This window comes from Siniperca chuatsi, linkage group LG24 (assembly GCF_020085105.1).
Source record: "Siniperca chuatsi isolate FFG_IHB_CAS linkage group LG24, ASM2008510v1, whole genome shotgun sequence".
NCBI lineage: Eukaryota > Metazoa > Chordata > Actinopteri > Centrarchiformes > Sinipercidae > Siniperca > Siniperca chuatsi.
The window spans coordinates 3,591,469-3,615,256 of record NC_058065.1 but is presented as its reverse complement, the minus strand read 5'-3'; the positions used below and the strand labels follow the sequence as shown (position 1 = coordinate 3,615,256).

Sequence of the window (23,788 nt, the reverse complement as noted above, 5' to 3'; positions counted from 1 at the left end):
ATCAATGGTCTTTAATTTTGAACAAAGAAAACAGATAAAATATTTATTTATTTTCCCCTAATATGACTCTGGAATAATGTGTTATGGAAATAGTGTACGTGAATCAATACAAAAATAAAATAAATAAATACATTTTTTAAAAACCCATGAAAACCCTTACCTTTACTTAGACTTGATTTTTGTTTGTTGTTAAATGAAACAATCTGCCAGCAGACTGATTTAATTGAATGCAGAGCAACATGTTTCATCATTTTTATCAAATCAGGACACGACAGTGGACTGACCTCCACAGCCAGTATGTATTTTTGTCTGTAGGAAACACTACAAACCAGTCCAAACTGCTTCATGGTCCCACAGCGAAGGCTCCTTCTGCATGGTTTCCTGAGGAAGTTCAACAATCTGCAGCTCGGAGCCGGGGTCAAATAGTTTAAAATGTGCAAAAAAACAAAACAAAAGGTGTTTGATTTCTTCAGCCTGATGTGCCAGATGGGAGGAGTTTAACCACACACGATGATTCTTTTAGTTTGTTTGATTCAGTTTGTTAAGTATGTAAAAGGGAGTGACCCCGACTTTCTGTAACTGACATTTGACCTGACGCAGTTCCTGTCGACTCCACCTGGTCGGGGTTAAAGGTCACGATGAGTGTCTTTGTGACTCAGGATTTTAAAAACTCTTTGGTAGATGATGCTGCTGGTTGAGATAGATTCCTGGTGGTGTTCTGCCCTCTACTGGCTGCTGGGTCGAAGTGTCACAGGGTGACTGAGTTACATCAGGAGTTTTGGAGTAAATAGTAATAATTTTAAAGCTGCATGTTTTTCAAAGCTCGTTTTGTGTATTTTTGCATGTCTGTCTTTAAGTCAGTCTTAGGGGTGTTTGAATCCTGCTGACACAAATGTTTTAGAAATGAAGTGTTTTTGTTTGACTTTACATGGGTCGATGTTGTAAATTGTACTTGTTAACATATTGTGAAGCACTTTTAAGTTTGGTAAGAAAGGTGCTAGACAAGTAAAAATGATTTTATCCAGAGGACTTTAACTTTATATTTTTAACTAGTAGTCGTTTGTTTGGAAGGTAACAGTGATGGCATTCAAATCATTTACTTCAGTAAAAGTAAAATATAAGACAGTATAGCTGTAAAATAAATGTAGTAGAGTAACAAGTACAACATTTGCCTCTGAATTGTAGTGGAGTAGAAGTAGAAAGTAGCATGAAATGGAAATACTCAAGTACAAGTTTAGGTACTTGAACTTATGTATGGTTACTTTCCACCGCTGGAAGGTGATGACTTTGATAACATCCAGCTGTTCGTGATGAGGATGAATTTGAGCAAAAGTTTCTCCAAATTCATGTCATGCAAAGCTAGTTTCATTTCCGTTTTCCGTTGGTTTCTAACATTGCCACATTGAAGCAGGAAGACCAGCAAGTAGTACTGTTGGGATAAGATCCTAAAACACATATCAAAACAGGAAGAGAAGGGGTTTTTAAACTTAAAGGCAGAATGAGTAACTAAGCTATTCACTCATTTTGGAACAAGCTTTTCTCCGCTTGGCGTTTCGTCTCGCGGGTTATTTTTGTTATTTTCATTCTGCCTTTAAAGGCTTAGTCAGAAAACTATATATATATATATAATCACATAAATAATGGGAGTTTGGTGTAAAGATGAAAGGTCTGTATTTTGTGACTTTCTCAGTTGATCATGTAGCCTGTTGCAATTAGAAACAGACCTTTAACAGTATCAGAAAACTTCAATAACTTTGATTTAGTTGTTGTAGATTCTGTCAGCGAATTAAAAGACTCATCAATCAATTTGTGTGTGTTAGGGAGGTGTTCCTAATATTTTGTCCATACTTTCAAGGTGAAAAGTTACTGACCTTATTGACCAGCTGGTCAGTTAACCTCTTAATGACCCAGGAAACCAAATCTGTAAATATCAATGTTCAAATGTCCAAATATATACATAAATGCTACAAGTGTGCGACATGTTTATTGATCTTGTTTTATATCATACAGTATTCTCTTGCTTGTTTGTGATATTTGATGTAGCAAAGGTTCATTTTTGGTTTGTTTGTCCTTTTGCAACCAGGACAATGTGCTGCTTAAAATCAGCTTCTGCCTCTGTTTGAACCTCTGCGAGTGTGTTTGAAAGCTCCTGTCACTCCCGTCTCCTCCTCCTCCTCCTCCTCCTCCTCCTCCTCCTCTCAGAGTTCAAGGTCGTCGCGCGGCTATTTCCAGCTCGTCTTCGCTTTGATCCGTGTCGCAAAATGACAAGGTAACGCAACTGGGGGGGTCAGCTGTGTTACAGGAATGCTTCCACGGATCGAGAAAGAGAAAATCAATCCCGCCTGACAGTGTCTTCAGGATACTCCGACCTGACTGGACCATGACAACTGCACACACACACACACACAGGAAAGTGTATACACATACATAGATAAACACTTGAACTCACACTAACATTAACACAGATGTACACAAACAAACACTTCTAGTACACACAAACACAAGTTGCAACCAAATATAGCACACACACACACACACACTCCAGCTGTCTCTGTGTCTGACACAGAGGACCTCTGTCAGCTCCGGTTCGTCCGTCGTCTTGTCAAGGTGCATCAGAGAGACAAGGTGTCGGCCAAAAAGTTCATCAATGACAAACTGCTTCTGAGAAGTTCAGGAGGAAGCGTGCGTCTGCTCACGGACGAGAGGCTCGTGCACATTAATGGCGTCCTCCTCAGCTGAGCTGTAACATTAGCTAGCTCAGTGGTGCTAGCAGTATCGCTAGCTGGCAACTCACACCAAAACAATGTAAATGGATAACTAGCACTACAGGTAAGAGGGAAAATATGTGTTTTTGATTTTGGGGTGAACTGTCCCTTTTTTAAGGATCAGTCAGAAGCAACAAATTACCGGGACATTTGTTTGTGGACGTGACGTATACTTGTTCACAAAGAGATCAGCTTTGGTGAACTTTGACACATGAATTTGTGCCGTTGACCAATAGCAAACCATGCTGACATTTGAGGCAACGAAGATCCAGGAGGGCCGAAGCAGAAGTTGTCATATTAGCTGTGGCCTGCTGCTCCACAAAAGACACACATTTCTCAAAAATGCAGGTTTGAATTTTCAACTGTCCTAATGCAACGGGCCTCCTGCAACAACATTTTCATATTCTTCTCCCAAACCTCTCATACTTTTTTTCTGTGAGGTTCGCTCGTACGATTGTTCCAAGTCAGTCACCAAACCAAAAGTTTCAGTAAAGTTCTTTGAATTTGAATTTTCTTACAAAGAGTCAAACCTCTGCAGTCTGTAAAGGGGAACACAGTATTACAGTATTCTAACAGAGTATTTTGACTGCTGCGCCGGCCGGGCGTCTTCATCAATAAACGTATCTACTCTTCTCCCTCAGAGGTTGTAATATCTGGTGTTTCTGTGGCCAAACAATGCCTGTAAGCACTGGCAACCATTAGACTCCCTCCCAGGTCATTGAGCATTCCCTGCTAGCTAATTACAGCATGGCCTGTAGTTGTCTGCACCCCTGCCTCCCCCCCCGTCTCCTGTCTGGAAACACACGGGCAGGAGCAGGGGTTGCGAGGGGGACATATTTCTGACAAATGTGCCATCTCCATAATTAGCTCAGAAGCAACATATGAAACATTAAACACGCGGGGCGCTGGCGACAATCAAAACATTTCATTTGTTGTCAATTATTCATTACTTTGAAGGTTCTGAAGGGGTCGTTAATATGGAAATAAGCTTGTGATGCTAACAAGGTTGTAGTATCTGATTCCAAATCATCATTTTTTTCTTTAAGGCTAATATTTTGATTTTTTTTTTTGGTCTTTTCTGTCCCTCTATTGTGATTTCTTCTGTTATTCATGAAGCCTGTTCTTCAAACAAAACCATTTTTCTGACTTAAAAACAAGCTGCTTTGTCCATTTGATTAAAGGGGGAAACTATATTTGATGGAATTCTTTGATAGCTTCAAGTTTAGCTCAGCCTCAAATGAAGTTAAACCACCCAAAACTAATCCAGTACCATTTTTTTTTTTTTTTTAATACAGTTTTCTTTTTGCACCTGGCTTTAATGTGTACTTCCCTTCGGTGGCTGTCTTTGCAGACCTGCCAAGCGAGTGGCCACTAAAGTTCCCCTGTCTGTAGCTTTTCACGGTTTAGTTCCCCTACAATTAATTAACGGGATGAAGAGTCCCACGCAGCACCTCGCCGCGGCAGCTACCTTTGCCAGCTGTCAAATTGGAGAGATGTGGACTGGAAAAATAAGCCAGAGGCTGGGGCTATTTAAAGTAATTAGTTTTGATGCATGCAGCTCTCAGCCCCTATTACCTGTCGACTGCTGCCACCACCGACTGCCCAGGGCGCCGTTCAGTTGGGGAGTTGGGCTTAACATGTGACGGCACAAGACCGGTGATGTTTTACATCCACTGAGTCGATGTTTACTGAGGAAGGAAGTCAGAAACCGTGTCAAAATAAGTTTAGACCAACCACAATGTGTTTAGCTTTAAGTGTGAAACTGTCAATAAAGTGGGCGTCCTGCTTAGAGTACAACACCCAACTGTCACTACTGCGGAGTACCTGAGCTAACATTAGCGCTTCAGTGTTGGCTAACGCTACACCAATGTTACGATGTGAGTTGTTTTTATGAATTTAAATTTCCACAACTAATATTCAGATTTTTTCCTCACTGAATCTGTGTCACGTTGTAATTACACATATGGAAATGAATGAAGACACAAGACACAAGGTGAACATTGACAGTAAGAAACCTGTGAATAGACTGTATAACATTTTTAGTTGGCTATAGAATATTTTTTGACGTGATTCCTGGGTCACTGTAAGTCTGTGAAAAATGCCATGAAGAAGCACAGTTTTGTGTCTTCTGTCATACTGACACAGTTCCCTAGATATTTTACTGTCTTGACTTAAGCAATGATGAAGAGAGATGTCATTTCGGTGATAAACATGTTGATTTAATTACTTTTTTTTAAAGCATTACATGTTTTGGGTGACGGCCTTTTGCAGGACAAATAAAGTGTTGTGCTTTAAAAATGATGATTTTTTTTTTTATCATCTCGGGCCCAGCGGCATAAGGCGTTAGAGACCTTTTCCGGTGTTTTGATGACATGGGTTCGATCCCCGGGGAACCCGAATAATTAAACACCCAAAGTGTAGTCTCAAAAGTGCTCAGAGAGAAGCTCAAAAGAGGGCAGACATGGTGGTTCAGTGTGTTAGAAAGCTCTGCAGTAGTTTGAGGTAGAAAGACTGTGAACCTTTTAAAAAGCATTCAGTTGTTGTCCATTGCCCATTGAATCGGGGCGTTAGAGGACTCTTCCAAAGGTTGATCCTTGGATAATGTGAATTTTAAACACCAAGAAGAAAGACTGAAAAGCGTATAAACTGGTGAGCTCAATGTTTCTGGTTCAGTGGCTCAGGGCATTCGGTACTTCATATTTGAGGATGTGGGTTCGACGCTCGCTCAACTCTGTTAATTTTGAAGTCGGATGTCCAAAGGAAAAAGTGAAAGGCTCCAAGAAAGACACAAGAAGTGGCTTCGAACAAATAGCCCAGCATGTTAGGCGACTGATCAGGAGTTCTAAGAATGTGGGTTCAAACCTCATGACCTGCTGTCTGCTGCACATTTATAGAGGTCTGCTTGGAGGTCTTGAGAATCTGGGTTCAGTCCCCCTTTGATAATGTGTATTTTGAAAGCTGATGTTGAAAATAAAGAGTGAAAAGCGCCAAGAAAACAAGTCCACCTGTCCGATCTGGTAGCTCGGCGTGATAGAAGACTATGTGGGAGTCTTGAGGTTGTGGGTTCGTTCCTTATCGAAGCTCAGTCAATTTTGAAGTCCAAAACCCAAAGCGAAGAGATAAAAGCGCCCGGAGAAAAGGCTCCAATGTGAAGGGACTCGGTGGCGTGGTTGGTTCGTCCACGGGCCTAAGTTCAAAGTCGTCGAAGGCTGTCTCGAGGATCTGGGTTCGATCCTCATTTGACGCAGTAAATTTTGAAAGCTAATGTTGAAAGGAAAGAGTGAAAAGCGCCAAGAAAACAAGTCCACCTGTCCGGTCCGGTAGCTCGGGGTGATAGACGACTGCTCCGTAGCCTTGAAGTTGTGGGTTCGATCCTTATCGAGGCTCAGTCAGTTTTGAAGTCCAAAACCCAACGCAAAGAGATAAAAGCGCCCGGAGAAAAGGCTCTAATGTGAAGGGACTCGGTGGTGTGGAGGGTTCGGCCGTGACCATAAGGGTTAAGGCGCCAGCGGTGCCTGGTTCGAATCCTGCCGTCGCCAGTACCCGGAGCATCAGTGACACTTGTGAAGGGTGGGAGGGAATAGGGGGGGCCGTGTCCCCCCTGGGCCCTTGGTGAGGTAGAAGCAGGGGGTTATAGGATGGAGGACAGTGAGCAGCTGAAATTTTACTTGAGTCTGGTTTTGTTGATTTAAAAGGGGTATAACAACAAAATGATTTAAAAGTGCTTAAAAAAAATTTTTTTTTTACATTGTGACATGAAGGAAAAGGCTGTTTACTGGCTTTTTGCACAAAACAGTTTTTAATATGTTAAGAAACATGAAGAAACACTCTTTTACAACTATTTTTAAAATGTTGGAAAAGAAACTACTACACAACTCAATTACTAAAACATCCAGCAAAAAAAGCAATACCCAGCCAGCACACAATAAGGCCTACCTATATATCAAATGTATCACAAGTTCAATAAGCCGGTTTCACAAACAAATCACACCATGCTACTTTTTTCATGCAAAGTTATCTTTTTACGTGTTCCATTTTGATCAAAACAGCTTCTTTGTATTTTTGTCCTCAGACACTGTACGTCATCATTAAGACAGTAAATGTGCATATTCCCTTATTCTTTTTAAACAGTACAGTCAAGCTTAAGTGGCCCAAGGAAAGACAATACCCAGCAGCCTCTCTTCAATTATTTATTCTCACATCACCCCAAAAAGATGACAAATGCTAATTCTGGTCCATTCCCCAGCTGGGCACCCAAGTGCTCATTAGTTTTAAAGAAGGTTAATCCATTTAGGTTTTGCATATTGATATGCCAATTATGTCTAATCGTGGAATAGGCATCCGTCAAGGTAATAGTGCATAAACACATGCAAGAACATTAGGGAGAAGTCAACGTTATAATAAAGTAGGTGTTAATTGGTGAGGGGAAGACTGTCGGCTAACTCATGTGTGTAATGGGGAAGGAAAAAGGGGCTTCATCAGATTTTTCCCCCAAAATCATGTCATTTGCAAACCCCATGCTGCGAGAGGAGGGTCACAAGGGCAAGGGACTGGGGTAGCTATTATTTTGAATTTGCAATGTTTTCAAAAGCAGAACAAATGCAGTCTGTGGCTAAGTGGAAAGAGTATAGTGAATAAAATATATATATATATATTTTGTCTCTTTGAAAGAAAGAGCCTAGCCAAGGAAAAGAAAAATCACCTGATTATTTTTACATTTAGCATTCGTTTAGAGCTGATCCAAGTGCTTCTACGAAGCGATGAACATCGCTGAAGGAGTTGTAGAGCGGCACCGGAGCGATTCGCAGCACGCTGGGCTCCCTCATGTCACACTGAAATGAAAGTTAAAGTTCATATGTATAGGACTCGTAATTTTTAGATGAATTTTTTCATGCACCCTCTAAAAGTTATTCGATACTTAAACATGTACTCACAGCGACGCCCCTCTTCTCCAGCTCCTGGAAGACCTTTCGGATGTGGACAGAGAAGGAGAGTGAGAGCTGACAGCCTCTCTGCTGAGGGTCAGAGGGCGTGATGATGCGAACGTGGGCTTTGTCGGGCTGGGTGGGGTCCTGGCTGTAATAATGCTGGATCAGGTACTCCAGGTAGCCTGTCAACAGGAGGGACTTCCTGCGCAACGCCTGCATACTGGTCATGTTAAACACCTGGCAAAATGAAAACCGTGCCAATTGTAAAATATATACAAATATATACCTGTACATGTTTTTCACAGGACAATATTTTATCTACTCAATGAGGAATGAAAACCTATTCGATCTGAGCTTTAAACCAGTGCACTGCAGTACCTCTAAACTGGCCTGCAGGGGGCAGACCAGCAGGATGGGCTGGTTTGACAGTCTGAAGCCGCTCACTCCGGGCTGCAGCTCCAACACTGAGAACACAAAAACCCTGTACTAAATGTCTGTGATTTAAAGGTAGGAATAGACAAAATGTGCTGTACAGATGTAATATGCAGATGTAATAATCATCACACCACTGGCTTCAGACCTTTTTATGAACTACTGAAAGACAAAGTAGCTTCACGTTGCGCAGCAGGGTGCAGCTGTGTGTCATATACAAACATGAGAGGATGAGTGGGGATTATGAAAACAATGATATCCTTTTACCGTTATTCATCTGGAACCGAGTTTTCAGGTCGTGTCCCCACCATCCCAGCAGCCTGGAAGAGACGGTGTCAGTAGAAGAAGAAGATGTGATTAAGGAGTTTGGTAGAGGAGTGAACAGATTTAAACATCTATCATAACATGTTGGAAAGATATTAGATTAGTGGCTGAAACTACAGACTTGTGTGTGAGCACTCACGCAGGTTTGATGGTGTCTTTATGTTTCTCGTGGATAAAAGCCCCAGCCAGACCACCGGCACCTGAATTTATATACTGTGAGAAGACAGTCATCACTTGTACGTGCACAGTCTTACGCGGGACATTCACCCTTGATAATACTATCAGTAGAGACAAAGCTACAGAAAGCAGGTCCTACAGGCTGACCTTGTAGGAGCACCAGCAGGCGAAGTCGACGCCCCAGTCGTGCAGCTTCAGCTCGACGTTTCCCGCAGCGTGGGCACAATCGAAACCCACGTAACAGCCCTGTCAGACAAAACGGACAGGATTATTAGTTAGTCTGTTTTCATCTGCTTGCCTACTGTCACTATTACTACTGTTAAGCAGTTCAAATGACTATGCATCAGATTTATGCAGCATTAAGTGTTATCGCACTGCTTTGGCTGAAACATGGCAAAAGTACAAACGTATATATTATATTATACTAGTACCAAAAAGTACGCCTCATTAAAGAATAATATATAATATATTGCTGGATAATTATTGATGCATTAATGTGTGCATCACTTTAATAGTGATGTGTTTATGTTACCTTCCTCTGGCCGGCCTCAGTGATGGCGGCCATGTCGAACAGCTGGCCCGTGTAATACTGGACTCCGCTGAACATCACCACAGCGATGGAGTCGCCCTCCTTCTCGATCACCTCCAGGATGTCCTCTGTTCTCAGAGTCTCTTCTCCCTGAACAGCCAGCAGAGTCACTGTTCAGATTTCACCCTTCCTCCTTAGTTATTGCACAATGCAAAAGTACTTTCAGCGGCTCAGGAGCAGGCATGAAACATTAAGAAGCCAGTAAAGACAAACTGTGTGGCTCCAGTACCGGTCTGGGTGACAGCAGCAGCATGCTCTTCTGAGGGTCGAATCCTCGCAGTCGGATCTGAGACTCTACAGCGTACTGAGGACAGGGGAGACGAGGGGAGACAGGGGATACTCGATTGTATTTTGCATCCAGTCCATTAAACCTCATTTATGACATTTGTAATCAAACTTTTTTTTGGTTTAAAGAAATTCCACTTGATTTAAGTGGTTACTTTATCCATCTAGTTCTTACTGGTGGTGTTGAGCTAGGGTGTAGAGCTTTGAGCTGGAGTCAAAGTGCAGCAGCAGCACATCCAGGTTAAGTACATAAACACAAAACATTTCCAGCGGCAAATGAAGGATTTTATAGAACACTGGTGTTTGTAAATGTACTCACATGGTCTGAGGGAAAGGCCTTGTTCTCTAGAAGGACTTTGTGCCGAGCTGCTGTGGGTTTGTAGAAGGAAAGCTGCGGAATGACGACATGAAATCTATTGATATCAACACGTTTTTGGGCAAAGTGTGTTACCGAAACTAACTAACCCATTTCTTGACTTTGATTATCAACTTTTCACAATCCTTTACATATAGAGAACTTGTGTTTGGCATGTACCAAATGTACTCCAACAGAAAGTGTTGACTTACCATTAGAAGGTGTAAATTAACTGTCAGGCCATTCATCAGTGCCACCTCCTCAGTTTTAGCTCCTGTGAGAGACAGAGCAAAACAACACGAGTCATCTTCTCATTTAATACATCAACCTTTCAGTGACTTTCATTTTATTTCCTGACAACAACATATTATACATAACAGCTACAGGGTGTGAAATGTTAGATAAAAATTGTATTGAATACAGAGTCTCTTACCAACAACATTAGCCATGAGGTCCTCTATGTTGTTTTCAGCCCACGCCCACGGTCGAGAGCCCTCTGTGTGACCATGGACTCCCCTGTAAAAGACTTTATTTTATGCACTGTGACTAAACAGTCAAACGATCCTTTTGGTGAAAGTTAAATATAAGAGCAAACCTACATTTTGGCCCACTTGTCCAGCTCCTCTTCCAGGTACTTCCTGGCCATTTTGGGCTGAAGCCCCGTCGAGTTTCCCACAAGGTAGATGCATTCTTTGGTACCGTCGACCAGCGAGAGGTCAGCTACAGAAACATCCAAGATGAAACTGATGCAAATCATTTTCATATGATTAAATGATGGAGCTACTTTTCTCAGATATTGAACATTGATATCCAAATAGCACTTTAATGCACTATTTCATTTCACTCACAAGGAGGCAAATCTGCAATTTTGGGCACCAGGAATTTCTCTCTGAGATGTCTCAGCGCGTCCTGTTCGTCGAGGTATGAGGCCACTTCTGCAGAGGTCGGGCTGCAGCCCAGCGAGGCTGAAACTCGCATCAAAGTTTCTCTCGGAGTTGAGCCGATGAACGGGTCCATGACTGTGAGACTGGGAGGAAATACACCACTTTTTAAAACTTGTATATTACAAAGACATTTTTCCCTCAAAGCTATGGTTCTGTAGTCAGTCACTCAAAATCTCGTTGTAGGTCTTTGAAACCTGCTGCGACCATGTCTGCTTATCAGAAGACCTCAGGATATACAGTATGTTTTACAGGCTACAATGTTTACCACATTAACGGCAACGCCCTTGGTTTTAGTCAGGACTTGCATGTCATTCCCCTCTCTCTATTCCAGGTTTCCTGTCTGCTTCTCAACAACACACAATCATTGATCATTAATTTAAGGCAAAAATGCCCAAAAAGTGTTTTGGATGTTGTCTCTCTCCAGTGAAAAACATGTATAAACCTTTCAGAAACTACGAAAAACAGGCATTTCTCAGCATAACCATCGTGCATTTCTGAGTTTAAGCAGTTGCGTTGAAACTGTTTCAACTGTTCAACGCAATCCATACAGCATAAGCATTAAACATGCTGTTAACAGAGCATACATATAAAGGTTAATGTTGCAGGGTCCAAAACACATTTTCAAGAATGTAGTCTGTGTTTGTAGTTACATATTTATGTGTACATTTGGAAATATACCTCAATAAACATATTATACAGCATATCCTGTATGAAACACGCATTTGTATACGGGAAGAAAGGTCACACTTTAATTAAAACCTCCGTTCAAATGACCGTCTTTTACTTTACGGTTGTTTTTTTTTACTTTAAAACATCAATTTCAAATTTTGACATAAAGTATCTTTTTGAACAAACTTGGTTCACTCTAAACATCAGCTGTATTTCGACACTCAACTTCCTGACTGCTGCAAGTTTACTTGAAAGGTCGATCTGTTTGACTTTTATGGCTTAATTAGCTGCTTCTACAATCCAACAATCAGTTCAAATCTCTTGGTTTACGATGGAACTGATGTAACTCACGGTTTGCAGATGAGCCTCCTCTCCGCAGACACCAGTTTCTGAGTGAGTCCTCTGCACTGGAAATGCTCTTTAACCTCTGTGTGTGCAGCCTAAAGTTAATCATTGGTCTAATAAATCAACTTCAAGCCTACGACAAAACCAGAGCTGAACATGTCCTTTAACTCTTTATGGATCAGACTAATTCCTGTTATTAAGTGTCGTCAGGCAGGCAGAAATACAGTGTGAAGTTCTGCAAAAAAAAAAAACACACTGTTAAACATGTGATAACAAATCCATGGGCGTTAACACGCTGCTCTAACAGCCTCTGCACAACTTCCGTTTACTTCCAGTAAAATATGTGAAACTAATGTGACTGTTCTTGTACATGCAGTTAAAGTGAGAATGTAAATTTTACAATTATAGTATAATGCTAAATGGCTAAACTATTGTTTTATGGTGCACAGTGGAAAGTTAAAGTTGCATGATGGTGACATGCGGATTCTGGTGAGGACCTGCAGAGAATCAGTCTGTCATGTCATGTTAAGGCTCTCCTTTTTTTCTCCTGTACTCCATTTTTCATCCCATCTCCACTAGATGGCAGCAAAGTATTGACGATCGTGGAAGTGAGGGCCAAAACATGTACAGCTAATATACAGTAAATCCCCTATATACACTGCAGGCAAGAGCAATAACAAGGTACATTCATGGGAACATTAAACAGATACATCATGTCACATGTAATAAAAGTAAAATATTTAGTGGAAAAAAACACTTTGTTATGTATAGAGCCAAAATTTCATCATCATGTTAAAGCAAATATGTATTTTATTATGTGGAATCAGAGATCAAACCATTTCAAACAAAACAAAACGATATGTACACATTGAGCAATACTTATGTCAAGTGGACTGTTACTGGTTGTTGGTGTTTTGCTGTGTTTTCATATTTTGTAGCAAAAGTTTGTTCTAAGTGTGCAAACCATCTGTATCAATGTTGTCTATTCATTTGGAGAAACAGGCAGATAATGTGATTTTTGTTTTCTTTCTGCTGCTTTTCAATTATTGAATGTGTATAGTTTTTTAGATGAGGATGCTTTTTTGTGTCGGAAATGTACAGTCTGAGTGTAAAGAAATGTCATCAGAAAATCACTTATAATATTCTTATAATATTTCAGGGGTTTTATTGTAATCCATCACCTGTGTTATCACTATAATTAACATGTAAGGGTATCAAGTATGAGTTTATATTGCTCCTGCCCCATTCTAATCATATTCCTGTATAGGTAATTAAATATACGGCATGTGTTTGTAGCAATATTAATGCACCATCTCCCTAAACTTTGTAGGATTGTTGTTTTTACAAAGAACTTTCTGATGAACCTCAGATGTAAGATTCAATTTTTGGCTAAAATGTAGATTTCCACAAACAGTGGCCAGTGTTGTTCATCTTCTTCCTCACCTTCTTTTCTTCTTCTTCTGCCTCATTATTCATCTCCTCACAGCTCACTAAGTCGTCTGATTTCATTTCATCACGTTAGCTGTAGCTCCGACTCCTGCTGAAGGTGATATTTTCCTTCCACGCTGCGCCAAACTGTGTTGGAACCTAAAATAATACACACATAATCTACATTAAATACACAATATTGTTGTTCATGATGTTTTGAAAATAGATTAGGATTATATATACATTCATTAAAAATGACTAGAAGGACTTAATTTAAAGTCAAGTACAGTGGTGATGAGTGGTGATTTTAATTAACCATATTGGAGTAAAACTGTTTTGTTTTTTTCCCCCTAACAGCAACCTGACATTGCATCAGTGACACCTCACTGTTTGGGAAATGTCTCATAATTAAACTTGACAGAGTGAGAAAAGCCAACGCTGAAGGTTTAGAGGTCATACTGTCCTCTGGCCTACAGTATGGAGGTGTAACCGCCCCTCAGCGAGGCCCAGCAGCCTGTGTTTTGAGTCAAACCTGCTGCATTCACACCATGAGTGAAATGTTTTTACTGCATTTTTGGGGAGTTTTTAAGAGGACCCAAGAAGGTGCCTTGAGGAACTCCTTCTAATATAAATCCACAAACTCGAACACTAATTACATATAGGCTGCTTACTGGATCTGAGGAATCCCCTACAAACATTATTATATTCTAATTATCAGTTGTCGCAGTCACTTTATGTATGTATGTGAGCTGCTGTGGCTCTTGTATTACATAATGTGCTTCAAAATGATGACATTCATGTGCAGTGTCTTTACAAAATCTGTCAGCATCCATATCTCTTGTTGCCAAGTTTACACTCAGTGGATGTTTTTGTACATATATGACCATGTACATGCTAATACAGTAGGTAAATGCAAGTAAACAACATATTCCCATATCATACAACGTCACTTTTGTCTGCACATCAAATGACCAATTCAAATTCAGCATCCAATGTAATTGGTTAAGTTTTGGTTCAGTTTTTGGGGGGTAGGTTGTTTTGGTTGAGGTAAATTCACATTTTAGTTAGTCACTGCCACATTTATTTAATTTAAAAAAACATCCTGGTTAACCTGTTAAAATTTTACTGCTGGTTCAGTCTTCACAAACTCAAGTTGTTTGGTCAAACATTGCTGAAACCTATGTAACTTTATCTACATTTTAGTGAAGATCCCAAAGTTTCTAAAGATTCGTTGAGAAAATCTGGAGTTTCACCAAAGAATTTTGGGGAAAACCAATTAAAACAGTAATTTGAAATCCAGTTTTATTATACAATTTCTCATGCATAACCAAACAATAACAGATGTTCCATTTTTTACAAATAAATAACACAAATTTCCCTCACCCTCCTGCTTTGTCCAACTACTTTCAGATAAACTTTGGAATATATTTTTGCACTGTGGATTGTCCCTCCATCACTTACATTGGAAGTACATTACAAAGGGATCTTTTAACGGCCAGGAGGAATGATGACAGCAAGAAAAACCTGCTTCAATGCACACATGGGCAGCAGACTATTGTTTAAGACAGACTTAATTTCAAAAACAGGGTCAACTAAGAAGATTCCTGAAGGAACATCCTTAAAAAAATCATGAAATCTGACTATACTAAACCTCAACCTGATCTTTAATGATGTGTGCTGCATTGTCCCTTAATGCTTTATGTAGCTGCTCCTGAACAGTGTGTCCATATGTGCCTTTAAACTTTAAATGTTGCGGATAAACTGACTCCTAAAGCCTGTGTTGTGAAAAACACAACAGCTCACCTCAGACATGGCTTCAGGAAACCTTAATAAAAAGTCAAAAAAGGTCAAATGAACTTGTTGTAAATTCTCTAAGACAAGCTGACATAATCAAAGCAACAAGTAAATATGATTTTACTCCAACTGCACTCCTAAACACAATGTGTCATTTTAAAGACATCAGGACAGCACATATTTGAGCATGTGTAAAGAAAACTTATCTAAATTGCATGTGTGGTTAACAACATGCCATGTTTGGAAGAAACACAACAGTGAAGCACGCAGATGTGTTAAAAATGACTCACGGTTTTTAAGAGTGTAGAAACAATATGGTTACAAGATGTTTGGGGACATTGTAGCCGCTGACATGCCTCTTGTATGCTCTTCCCTTGTTTTTCTCACAGTAAATGAGGATGTGTGACATCTGGAAGCGCTCAGGACGCAGGACTTCCCCCTTGGCGTTTCTCAGGGCACAAACATCAAAGAGGCGGCAGATAATGTTTTGTGCCCCATAAAGACGCTTCAGCGAGGAGCCACCACCGCAGCAGTCCCAACCTAGGGAGGTTTTCAGGAGGTTCTCGAGAGTCTAATTTGGATGATATGGCACCTCTGAACACGTGTAGGACAGGTGGACAGGTGATTTGGGGTTTTAGTGCAGGAGCAGCAGGGAGAATGAGAGGGAACTGTACACAGGGAGAAAAGGTTGCAAGGCCTGATTTACTTTCTGTCCTTTGTATCTTACCTCTAAGTAGGGTTGGTCAATATGGCAATACATAGGAGATGATAAGAAGAAACCAAAGAAACCAAGATTTCACTATATTGTTAAAACTTTTAATGTCTCCACTGAGGGCAATGTTGCCAGTGTTCATGCAATAAAGTACCTTGATTGTTAAGGTATTTAAATCACTGGATTAACCCATCTGGATATTTTATCTGTAACTGAATTCCCTTAAAAATTGTCAAGATTTTTATCGTTGTTGTAATATAAAATGGCAAATGTGGGAGGGAATGGTGCGATTTTTATGAGCAGGTATCGAGAATCGAGAATAGTTATGTGCTGGCAACATCTAAGCTAAAGCAGGATTTTCCCCTGGAAGCTGTTCAGCAGAGGTGGTTATCAATCCACATCATAACGCATGTCATCTCCTGGTGAATTTAGGTAGTGGAAGACAGCCTTAACGAAAGCCATATTTAATAAATAAAGTTATTTAGTGTGTGATTTAATGGATCTGCTTTTTTAAATGTTTTGTTTCATAAGTGTATATATTTTTTGTAATGCTGGAGGAGATGACAGGAAAAGTTTGGTGCAAACGGCACCACAAAAAAGTGAAGATTTTACCCATTTACCAACTTTGAATTTCCTCCCTCCTTTTAAAAGGTTGAAAGTTTTAGAGCTATGCCAGCCAGGACAGTTTTATAGCATTTTTTCCACCTTTCAGCTCAGGGGCTGACAAAAACAATATCACCACACAATCTATTAAGTAGCTGTTCTCGAGCTTTTGATTGTATCACACAGTCTGCTTCAGCAGCTGGAGCTGGCCTAGTTGTCATGGAATTGTAGATGTTAAAATTTTGTAAACTTCAGTAAACGTATCACACAAAAACAGCCCAAAACTTACCCAAATGTGTCCAATCCAGCTTAATGTTGATATATGTCTCATTTGGTTTAAAAGTGAAAGCTTCCACTTCCACAATTCCAATTTATTGAAATGAAATTGAAATGGTATCATTACTTGATGTATTTCCTGTTGAAACAGGTCACTGAGGGGTCAACCTGAAGAGTAAACCAATCAGCTTTGAGTAATGAGAGACAGGCAGTTGGATTGGATAGATCAGCTAAAAAAGGCGGGATCAGTAAAAATGTGTGAATTGGTTGGACTTTTCAGTTACATCCAATGAGGAGTTAATCGAAGGATTATTGGAAACAATAAATTAACCTAAGGTTGTGTTAAAGCCAAATAGACTAAATGAGATCACAAGATAAATCTAGACTGAAAATCTTTCATCAAGTTTTTATTTTGTTGTTTAATGGCTTGTAATGAAGCATTGGAGGAAAAGTGCAAAACACATAAATCTTATTATTCCCCAGTCAGTATTGGGATTTACTGTCAACTGGACAAAAGTGCTGTCAACTTTTGGGTGATCATTGCTTTGTTTTTGCTTCAGTTTTATGGAAGTAGAGCTGTTCCAAATGGCAACACTCAAATGCAGGGTGACTATTGGTTGCGTAAATTTACAAAACCATGGTTGGACGCAGGGAATGAATCCCACCAGGATACCGCGAACCCTTTACTCTTAGAGCAAACTGTAGCAATATCTTTGAGCAAGGCAGTAAACATCTACCTAGTGAAATGCTTGAATTTGAAGCAAAATGTTACTCAAAAAACACCTTACAATTCCTCACATTTTCTGCATTGCACTGAAATACAATATGATGCTTTGGTTTAAACATCTAATGTTTCAGGTCCAAGTCTGAAAACTGATGGTCTGAGACTTTCTCACAGAGACGTCTGAATTAAAAGGCGAGCGCAGAACACCTGCTGCTCCTCTCAAGGCTCTTATTTAGTGGAAAGGTATGTCTTTTTGTCTCTGCAGCCTCCAGCACCTGATATTTAGACTACACTCGGGAGGCCGGCCTTATCTGTTTCAGCTCTGCAGGTTCTAACTTCCCCCTGCAGTGAAATCATCTATGTCACATGAAGAGATAATGAACGTTTTGGAAATGGAAAACGTGTCATTTGCTGTAAAAAGAAAATATATTTTTGGAAATTTAGAGTCTGTTTTTTAGTCCAGTAAATATGAAATTATATGTTTTTGTTTTGTTATTTGGTTGAAGAATGGGTCAGGGGGGAATTCTATGTACTGTTTTGCTGCCTTATGCTATTTCATGTGTGTATATTGTTTGTGTTGTGTATGTATTTCTCATACTAATTAAAGGTGATTGAATAATTACTATTGTAAAACTATATTAAATGGCGGTATAAGATATGTACACAAGTAGGATGATAAATACTACATAAATAAAGTAAAAACAGAGGTTTAGAGAATATCAGCTTTAAAACTGAACCCCAAAAAAGTATGGCAACTTTTTCATTCTGCACTGTTAATAACTAATTTTGAGAATCATTTTACCCTCATGTTTCTCTAAAATAAAGACTGCATGCTCACTTTCTCTACAGCTGCTGTGAGTATATAGTAACATACTGAGTCCATACAGCTGCTGAAGACAGCCTGTATATACAGTGTTGCTGTATGTAAAGTCTGCGGCACAAATGTCTGCATAAGTCGAAAATGAAAGTTACATTTTTATACATCAAATTCATGTTTATTTTTCATTTGGTGATTAAAGTCATTCAGTAATTTGCAGAATTGCAGGAAAATGCATAAAATATGTCAAAGTGAGTCCGTAATTTCAGTTTGGATCGTTGTGGAAAGCAGCACATGTTCTGCGAGTGGATCTGATGATTTTCATCTGACCTTATACTTCCACGAAGGATTTTCGGATCTGTGTCTTATGGTTTCCAGCAGTGAGTCTGAACTGGTCTTGAAGTTCAGAAGCGCGTAATAAAGCGAGATGAAGCTTCGGAGACGCGGCTGAGAGGATTTCAGCTTCGATTAGGACGGTTAGGATAGATCATTCATTCATTTGTATCCACGTGATGTTTCTAAAGAGAGACGTTTGTGTCGGGATCACAGCAGACCCACCTATAGGAACAGACTCTTCGGTGGTTTATTGCCTCCTCCCTCCTCCCCGTTTGTCAAACTGCGCAGCAGTCTCCAGCGAGTGGAGCGCACGTTTGAGCCTCTTTTCACAAATAATCAAACGGGAGCGCGGGAATAAGTACAGTTTGCGCCACTTTGCGCCGTTTCTCCAAACTTTTAATGGGACCCGACGACCGAGGCCAGCCTGCTGCATCTGTTTAACCCGGAGCCGCAACCATGGACTGTTGCGCATTTGGTTCGGTGCGCCTGTTGTTCCCTGGATATTTACGCATCGCAGTGCTGTGCGTCGTGCAATTAGGAGCGTTCGCGCAAAATGGTAGGTGGATGGAAAACTCAAAGTTATGGCTTCTGTGAACACAAAAGACATTCCTAAATCCTTTTGTATCCCTTGAGTTATGATTTGCAACTGGCCGCCAGCTGCCATGGAGCAGATGGTTTTACCTATGAAAAACAAAACTGCTTTTTATCTTTATGATCAGGGGCTTTTAAAATAGAAGGAAATGTCTTATGCAATCCGGAGCCTCACGTATACCGTTTTTTTTCTCATTATTTATTTAAATAAAAAGCAGGGAAAAAAGAAGATCTTGCCTGTTAAAAGCAGCAGAGTCTGCAGACCTGCGTGACTTGGCCTGTGAGGCTGCATTCCTATCACTCTGCAGGTCCAGAGGTTAGATGGACCTTCAGAGACAGAGAAGATATCACCGACAAGAGCAAACCTATAGTCACACACAGAGGACAACACAACACAGAGACATTTAACTCAAAGAAAAGCAAAGATATTTGAGCTAAATGAAACTCAGTGGTGGATATCTGTCAGCTTACATTCTTCCTCAGAGAAACATTCAACAATGTGTCTACTTTTGATCTAAAGGCAAAGTTCCAAGCTTTGGATATGATCAGCTAATTATCACTTCACATAAGACAAAGTTAAAAATGCTGTAAAAACAACATGAACAGAAATAAAAGTAACAGCAGACGTGTGAACAGAATGAGAGAGCAGTCCTCATGCAGAGAAAGGCTGCTGTAATTGAAACATTACTGTGATGAGTCATTACACAACATAATACACTTGGTGCTCAATATAATCCAGTAATATAATTCATACTGCTTACTCCTCTTTTTCAGTGTTGTTTAGTCAGACTTCTCCCATCGTGCTATTCTCTTTCTGCCAGTGCTGCCGTGACGTGTGGCCAAAGGTTTTAGAAGATTGTAAAATATGCACAAAACAGCTCGGAGGGTTGTCAAAATTGAATGCAGGATGGCAGATTGAAAAGCAAACAAATGAACCGATGTCTTACTTAAATTCAGACTAGAAGACAAAGGCTGACGGGATGTTTTTATTACTGTCCTTCCGATTAAGGTTCAACAATAATTCAAATATCTGACATGAGCAGAATACTGGAGCCTGAAATCCTGAAGTCTTATCTGACTGTAACATAGACTGTCTTGGTCAGTTCAACATGCACCCTGTCTTCCATCTTGCTCATATCTTTGTCTCCAGGGCGTCCAACTACAGATCAAAGCACGCAGTCATAAACTTCAAGGCGGGCCATCATAAAATGAAACGCTGTGGGTCCTCACAGATCTTTGCAACTTGTACCAAAACAAAGTCTACCGCAACTCCTGTAACTCACATTTTGTCTCGTTGACAAATCAAACAGTATTGGTTTGTCTTGCTGAAAGGGGAGTGTTTAAACAGCACTAAGTCTTCTAAATTGTCCCCCAGGTACTAACCCTGCTGACCCCTCAGTGGTTCATCAATAAAAAGTCATGTTGTTCAAACTAACAAAGAGCCCAAAGTTTACCAGATGCCAAACATCTCAGGCTGAAAGTTAAAACAATTCACAGGGCAGTTTCAATTTTATATTTGATTTGAGGTTGCAGTTGTAACAAAATGGCATCTCACTCATTCTCAGCTGCAAAAATATGCTTGGACAAACAGCTACATATCATTGTCAAACTGAAGAAAGTGATTTATCTGACTCTGAAGCTAGTTGAGCTAGAGTTAAAAATAAGTGCCCTTTTTCTAAGTTGAGGTTTTAAAAGAGGTGCGATTGTCTGGGCTATGAGTCTCCAGCCATGCTAGCGGCCCTGTGCAGCTGCACTGAGGGAGTGCGGTGCTATGAACTAACTTTAGCATGCTAACGTGAACACAATGTAAAATGCTAACATGCGGGTGCAGGTATAATGTTTACCATATACAGAATCTTAGTTTACCAAATCAAATCAAATGCCGTCTCCTTTTCTGGGACTAGTTAGAAGTCTCACTGCAGCGTTCTGCACCAGCTGCAGGCGAGACAAAGAGGACTGGCCAACACCCAGGCACAGTGAGTTGCAGTCAAGCCTTGAGGAGATTAATGCAGTGGTAACAGTCTTCATATTGTTGAAAGGATGGACTTAAGTTTGGCATGTTAGCATGCTAACATACGCTAATTAGGAATAAACACAAAGTACAGCTGAGGCTGATGGGAATGTCATTAGTTTTGCAGGTATTTGGTCATTAAAATGTAATGACTTAAAAAAGTCAGAGGAGTGATTATAATTCATCCTCAGTGGGACACGGATGTGTGTACAAACTTTCATGGGTATCTATTCAATAGCCGTTTGTTTAGTTTCAGTAAAGAACAAAACTGTCAACCTCATGGTGGCGCTAGAGGAAAAGTCAGGGAATCACCAAAGTAAGTAGCATTCATGGTCTGAAAGCCATGAACACGACACCGACCACTGACAACAACGGTACAAAACTTCATGGCAATACATCCGATACTTGTTCAGATATTTCAAGCTGGAGGCTGACAGTAGAGGGAGTGTCCAAAATGGAAAGGTTTTATCCTCTGGGGAGCATGAATGTGGTTAGTAAACTTGTGAACATTTTGGCCTGATGGTGGCGTTAGAGGGAAGTTCAAGTGGTCATCCTTTGGGGATCATAAATGTCAATACAAACTTTCATGGTAATCCAACCAATGCTTGTTGAGATATTTTAGTCTGGACCAAAGTGGTCAACAGCTGCTAGCGTGGCATAAAATCAGATGTTGGCCAGTAATCGTTGTCTGCTTCACGCCTGTGATCATCTACTGTATGTGAAGCCCTTTAACTAAACTGATTCATCCCTGTCCTTTCATTTTTGTCTTACTCTTCCAAAAATGGACTTCTTTTTTCCACTTTGTGTTTCTCAACGGTATAAAGGCTTCTTTTCCACTTTGTCAAGAAAGAAAGTTGGGACAAAACATGTATTTTGTGAATGCAGGCAATTAAGCATGTTATCTGCCGCAAAACTGCATTAATAATTAGTGATAATGTGTCATATCATTTAAGCATTTTCAGATCTCATCCAGACCCATAACCCTTTCTGCTGATGTGGTGAGTGACAGGCCCTCTGGGAAAAAGACCTGTAACCTCAGTTGTGTTAACACCACGCTCTCCCAAATTAATCTTCTTTCCTGAGAAACTGGAGAATTCCCTGCAGAGTCCCTCCTGCACATCTGGACTGCTGAGGGCCTCTCTCCCTGTGGGATCTCCTCCTCCCCCCGAGAGGACGCTTCATTAGCTCACCCCCCTTTCCCCTCCGGCTCTGTAAACTCATTAAACAGCCAATTGGAGCAGTTTAGCCAGCAGCCAAAGTTTCGCCGATTGTCCTCCTGCCTGAAATCCTAGTTGTTTGGACAACCTGTGACCTCCAATCTTGTCAGTGGAGCTTCCAGACGAGGCATACGCGCAGACAGGCGGCGATGTAAATAAGAGCATTTGCTTTCAAGGGGCTGTCAACATGAAGCCTGTAAGACCTTGTTTAGGCCTGGGATCACTGGCAGTAACTTTGCCCTGTCCATTCAAGGCTTTCAGAGCCTCAAGACGTCCTAAATACTCTGAGGGAGGGGCGAATTCACCAAGAATCAATTGCGGCCGTTGCTAGCTCCGTGAATTGCGCATCATTTGCAACCGCTATCTGGGCCGTCTCAAGGTCCGTTAAATGTCCATCTGCAATTTTCTGTAGTGGTTTCTGTAGTGCAGTTCACCCGTTGCGGGTGCTTTGAGAATTACACGGTTTCTTTTTGTCTCATTTATGCAGGTTTAGCGGCCACAAAAGGCGCGCAATCCTGTTGTGAATTCGCCCCTGAATGTTTGTTTTCCCTGAGGAGACTTTACTCAGCCGCCACAATCAAACTCAAACAGGGGAAAGGAAACAAGTTGAAAGAACAGCCTCTTCTTTTTGTTTAGGCTTGTTAAGAAATGCCTCTGTTGACGAGTTTGACCCATTTCACTTCACAGATTTAGAGCTTTTATGAGTCTGCTAGTGTGGAAAACTACATGTTCTGCTCAAATAATTCCCCCAGTTGTTGTTCAGAGGTCTGTCATGCGCCACTGGCTTTAACGTCCTTTCCTGGGGCGAGTTTAGAGAGGTGAGAGGCTCACAGGAATGTCTGTTATTCTTAGCAATTTAGGTAACCTCTGGGGGTGAAATGATTCTTCCTGCTCACCTCCTCAATGCAGACTGAAGAGCAAATCATAGGCTGCCCATAATTTTGTCATCTTCTCAGTGCTTCCATTTCTTGTCATTTGCTTTGAAGTTGAAGTGAGGTGGTAGTTTGTAAGATCCATGGGTGTTCTGGTCTCGTTCTGTGTTGTTTATGTAGTGCAGTTGTCAGAGAACACCTTTCAATCCTTCCTTGTCTTTTCTGTCATTTCAGCTACAGTTGTCATAGCTGCTCATGCTAACTACACAGTTCTTATTGGGTTTATTTTACACACAGGACATGTTAAAAATGTTTTATGATTATTGATGTTTTTAGGGCACTATTGGCCAACAACTGTAGCTAGCAGTAAGTTAAAAGTGGCACAGCTTTTTTTACAGACATAATTGCATACAGCAGTGGTGGTTTGATTTAAGTTTTTTTTCTTGTCAGTATCATTTATTTGTTGTCGTTAGAACTGATTTAAAACTTTAAATCACTGAGATGAGTTTTACTAAACCAGGGTTTCATTTACTTTGCTGGTTTTATGTTTAAATCATTTTTTAACCAATTTAAGTCAAGTTCAACAGAGCTATG

General features: G+C 40.5%; 2 protein-coding genes across 2 annotated transcripts in view; one reads left to right on the top strand and one right to left on the bottom strand.

Moving 5' to 3' along the window:
- Positions 1–6,541: 6,541 nt before the first annotated feature.
- kynu (kynureninase) lies at positions 6,542–12,061 on the bottom strand. Its single transcript, XM_044188609.1, has 14 exons — positions 11,820–12,061; positions 10,704–10,882; positions 10,455–10,575; positions 10,289–10,371; positions 10,068–10,129; positions 9,820–9,891; positions 9,445–9,519; positions 9,159–9,305; positions 8,774–8,872; positions 8,589–8,662; positions 8,393–8,445; positions 8,072–8,157; positions 7,700–7,930; positions 6,542–7,597 (listed from the first exon to the last, which is right to left on the bottom strand). Exons 2-14 carry the CDS (start codon positions 10,870–10,872, stop codon positions 7,484–7,486), a joined length of 1,386 nt encoding a protein of 461 aa, XP_044044544.1. The 5' UTR covers positions 10,873–10,882; positions 11,820–12,061; the 3' UTR covers positions 6,542–7,483.
- A 6,307-nt stretch (positions 12,062–18,368) lies between these two features.
- The window catches only part of si:ch211-246m6.5 (von Willebrand factor D and EGF domain-containing protein), a 31,845-nt gene continuing 26,425 nt past the window's right edge, over positions 18,369–23,788 (top strand). Inside the window, 1 exon segment of the mRNA XM_044188600.1 lies at positions 18,369–19,059. Coding sequence (XP_044044535.1) covers positions 18,960–19,059 — 100 coding nt within the window. The 5' untranslated portion in view covers positions 18,369–18,959.

What these genes read in the sequence shown, in the direction of transcription:
- kynu (XM_044188609.1), bottom strand. Translation starts at nt 10,872, where the DNA reads ATGGACCCGTTCATCGGCTCAACTCCGAGAGAAACTTTGATGCGAGTT. An exon ending in TGCTGCTGTCACCCAGACCG is followed by an intron (nt 9,306 to 9,444) that starts GTACTGGAGCCA and finishes CTGGCTGTTCAG; the next exon opens with GGAGAAGAGACTCTGAGAAC. An exon ending in CCCTGCAGGCCAGTTTAGAG is followed by an intron (nt 7,931 to 8,071) that starts GTACTGCAGTGC and finishes TCATTTTGCCAG; the next exon opens with GTGTTTAACATGACCAGTAT.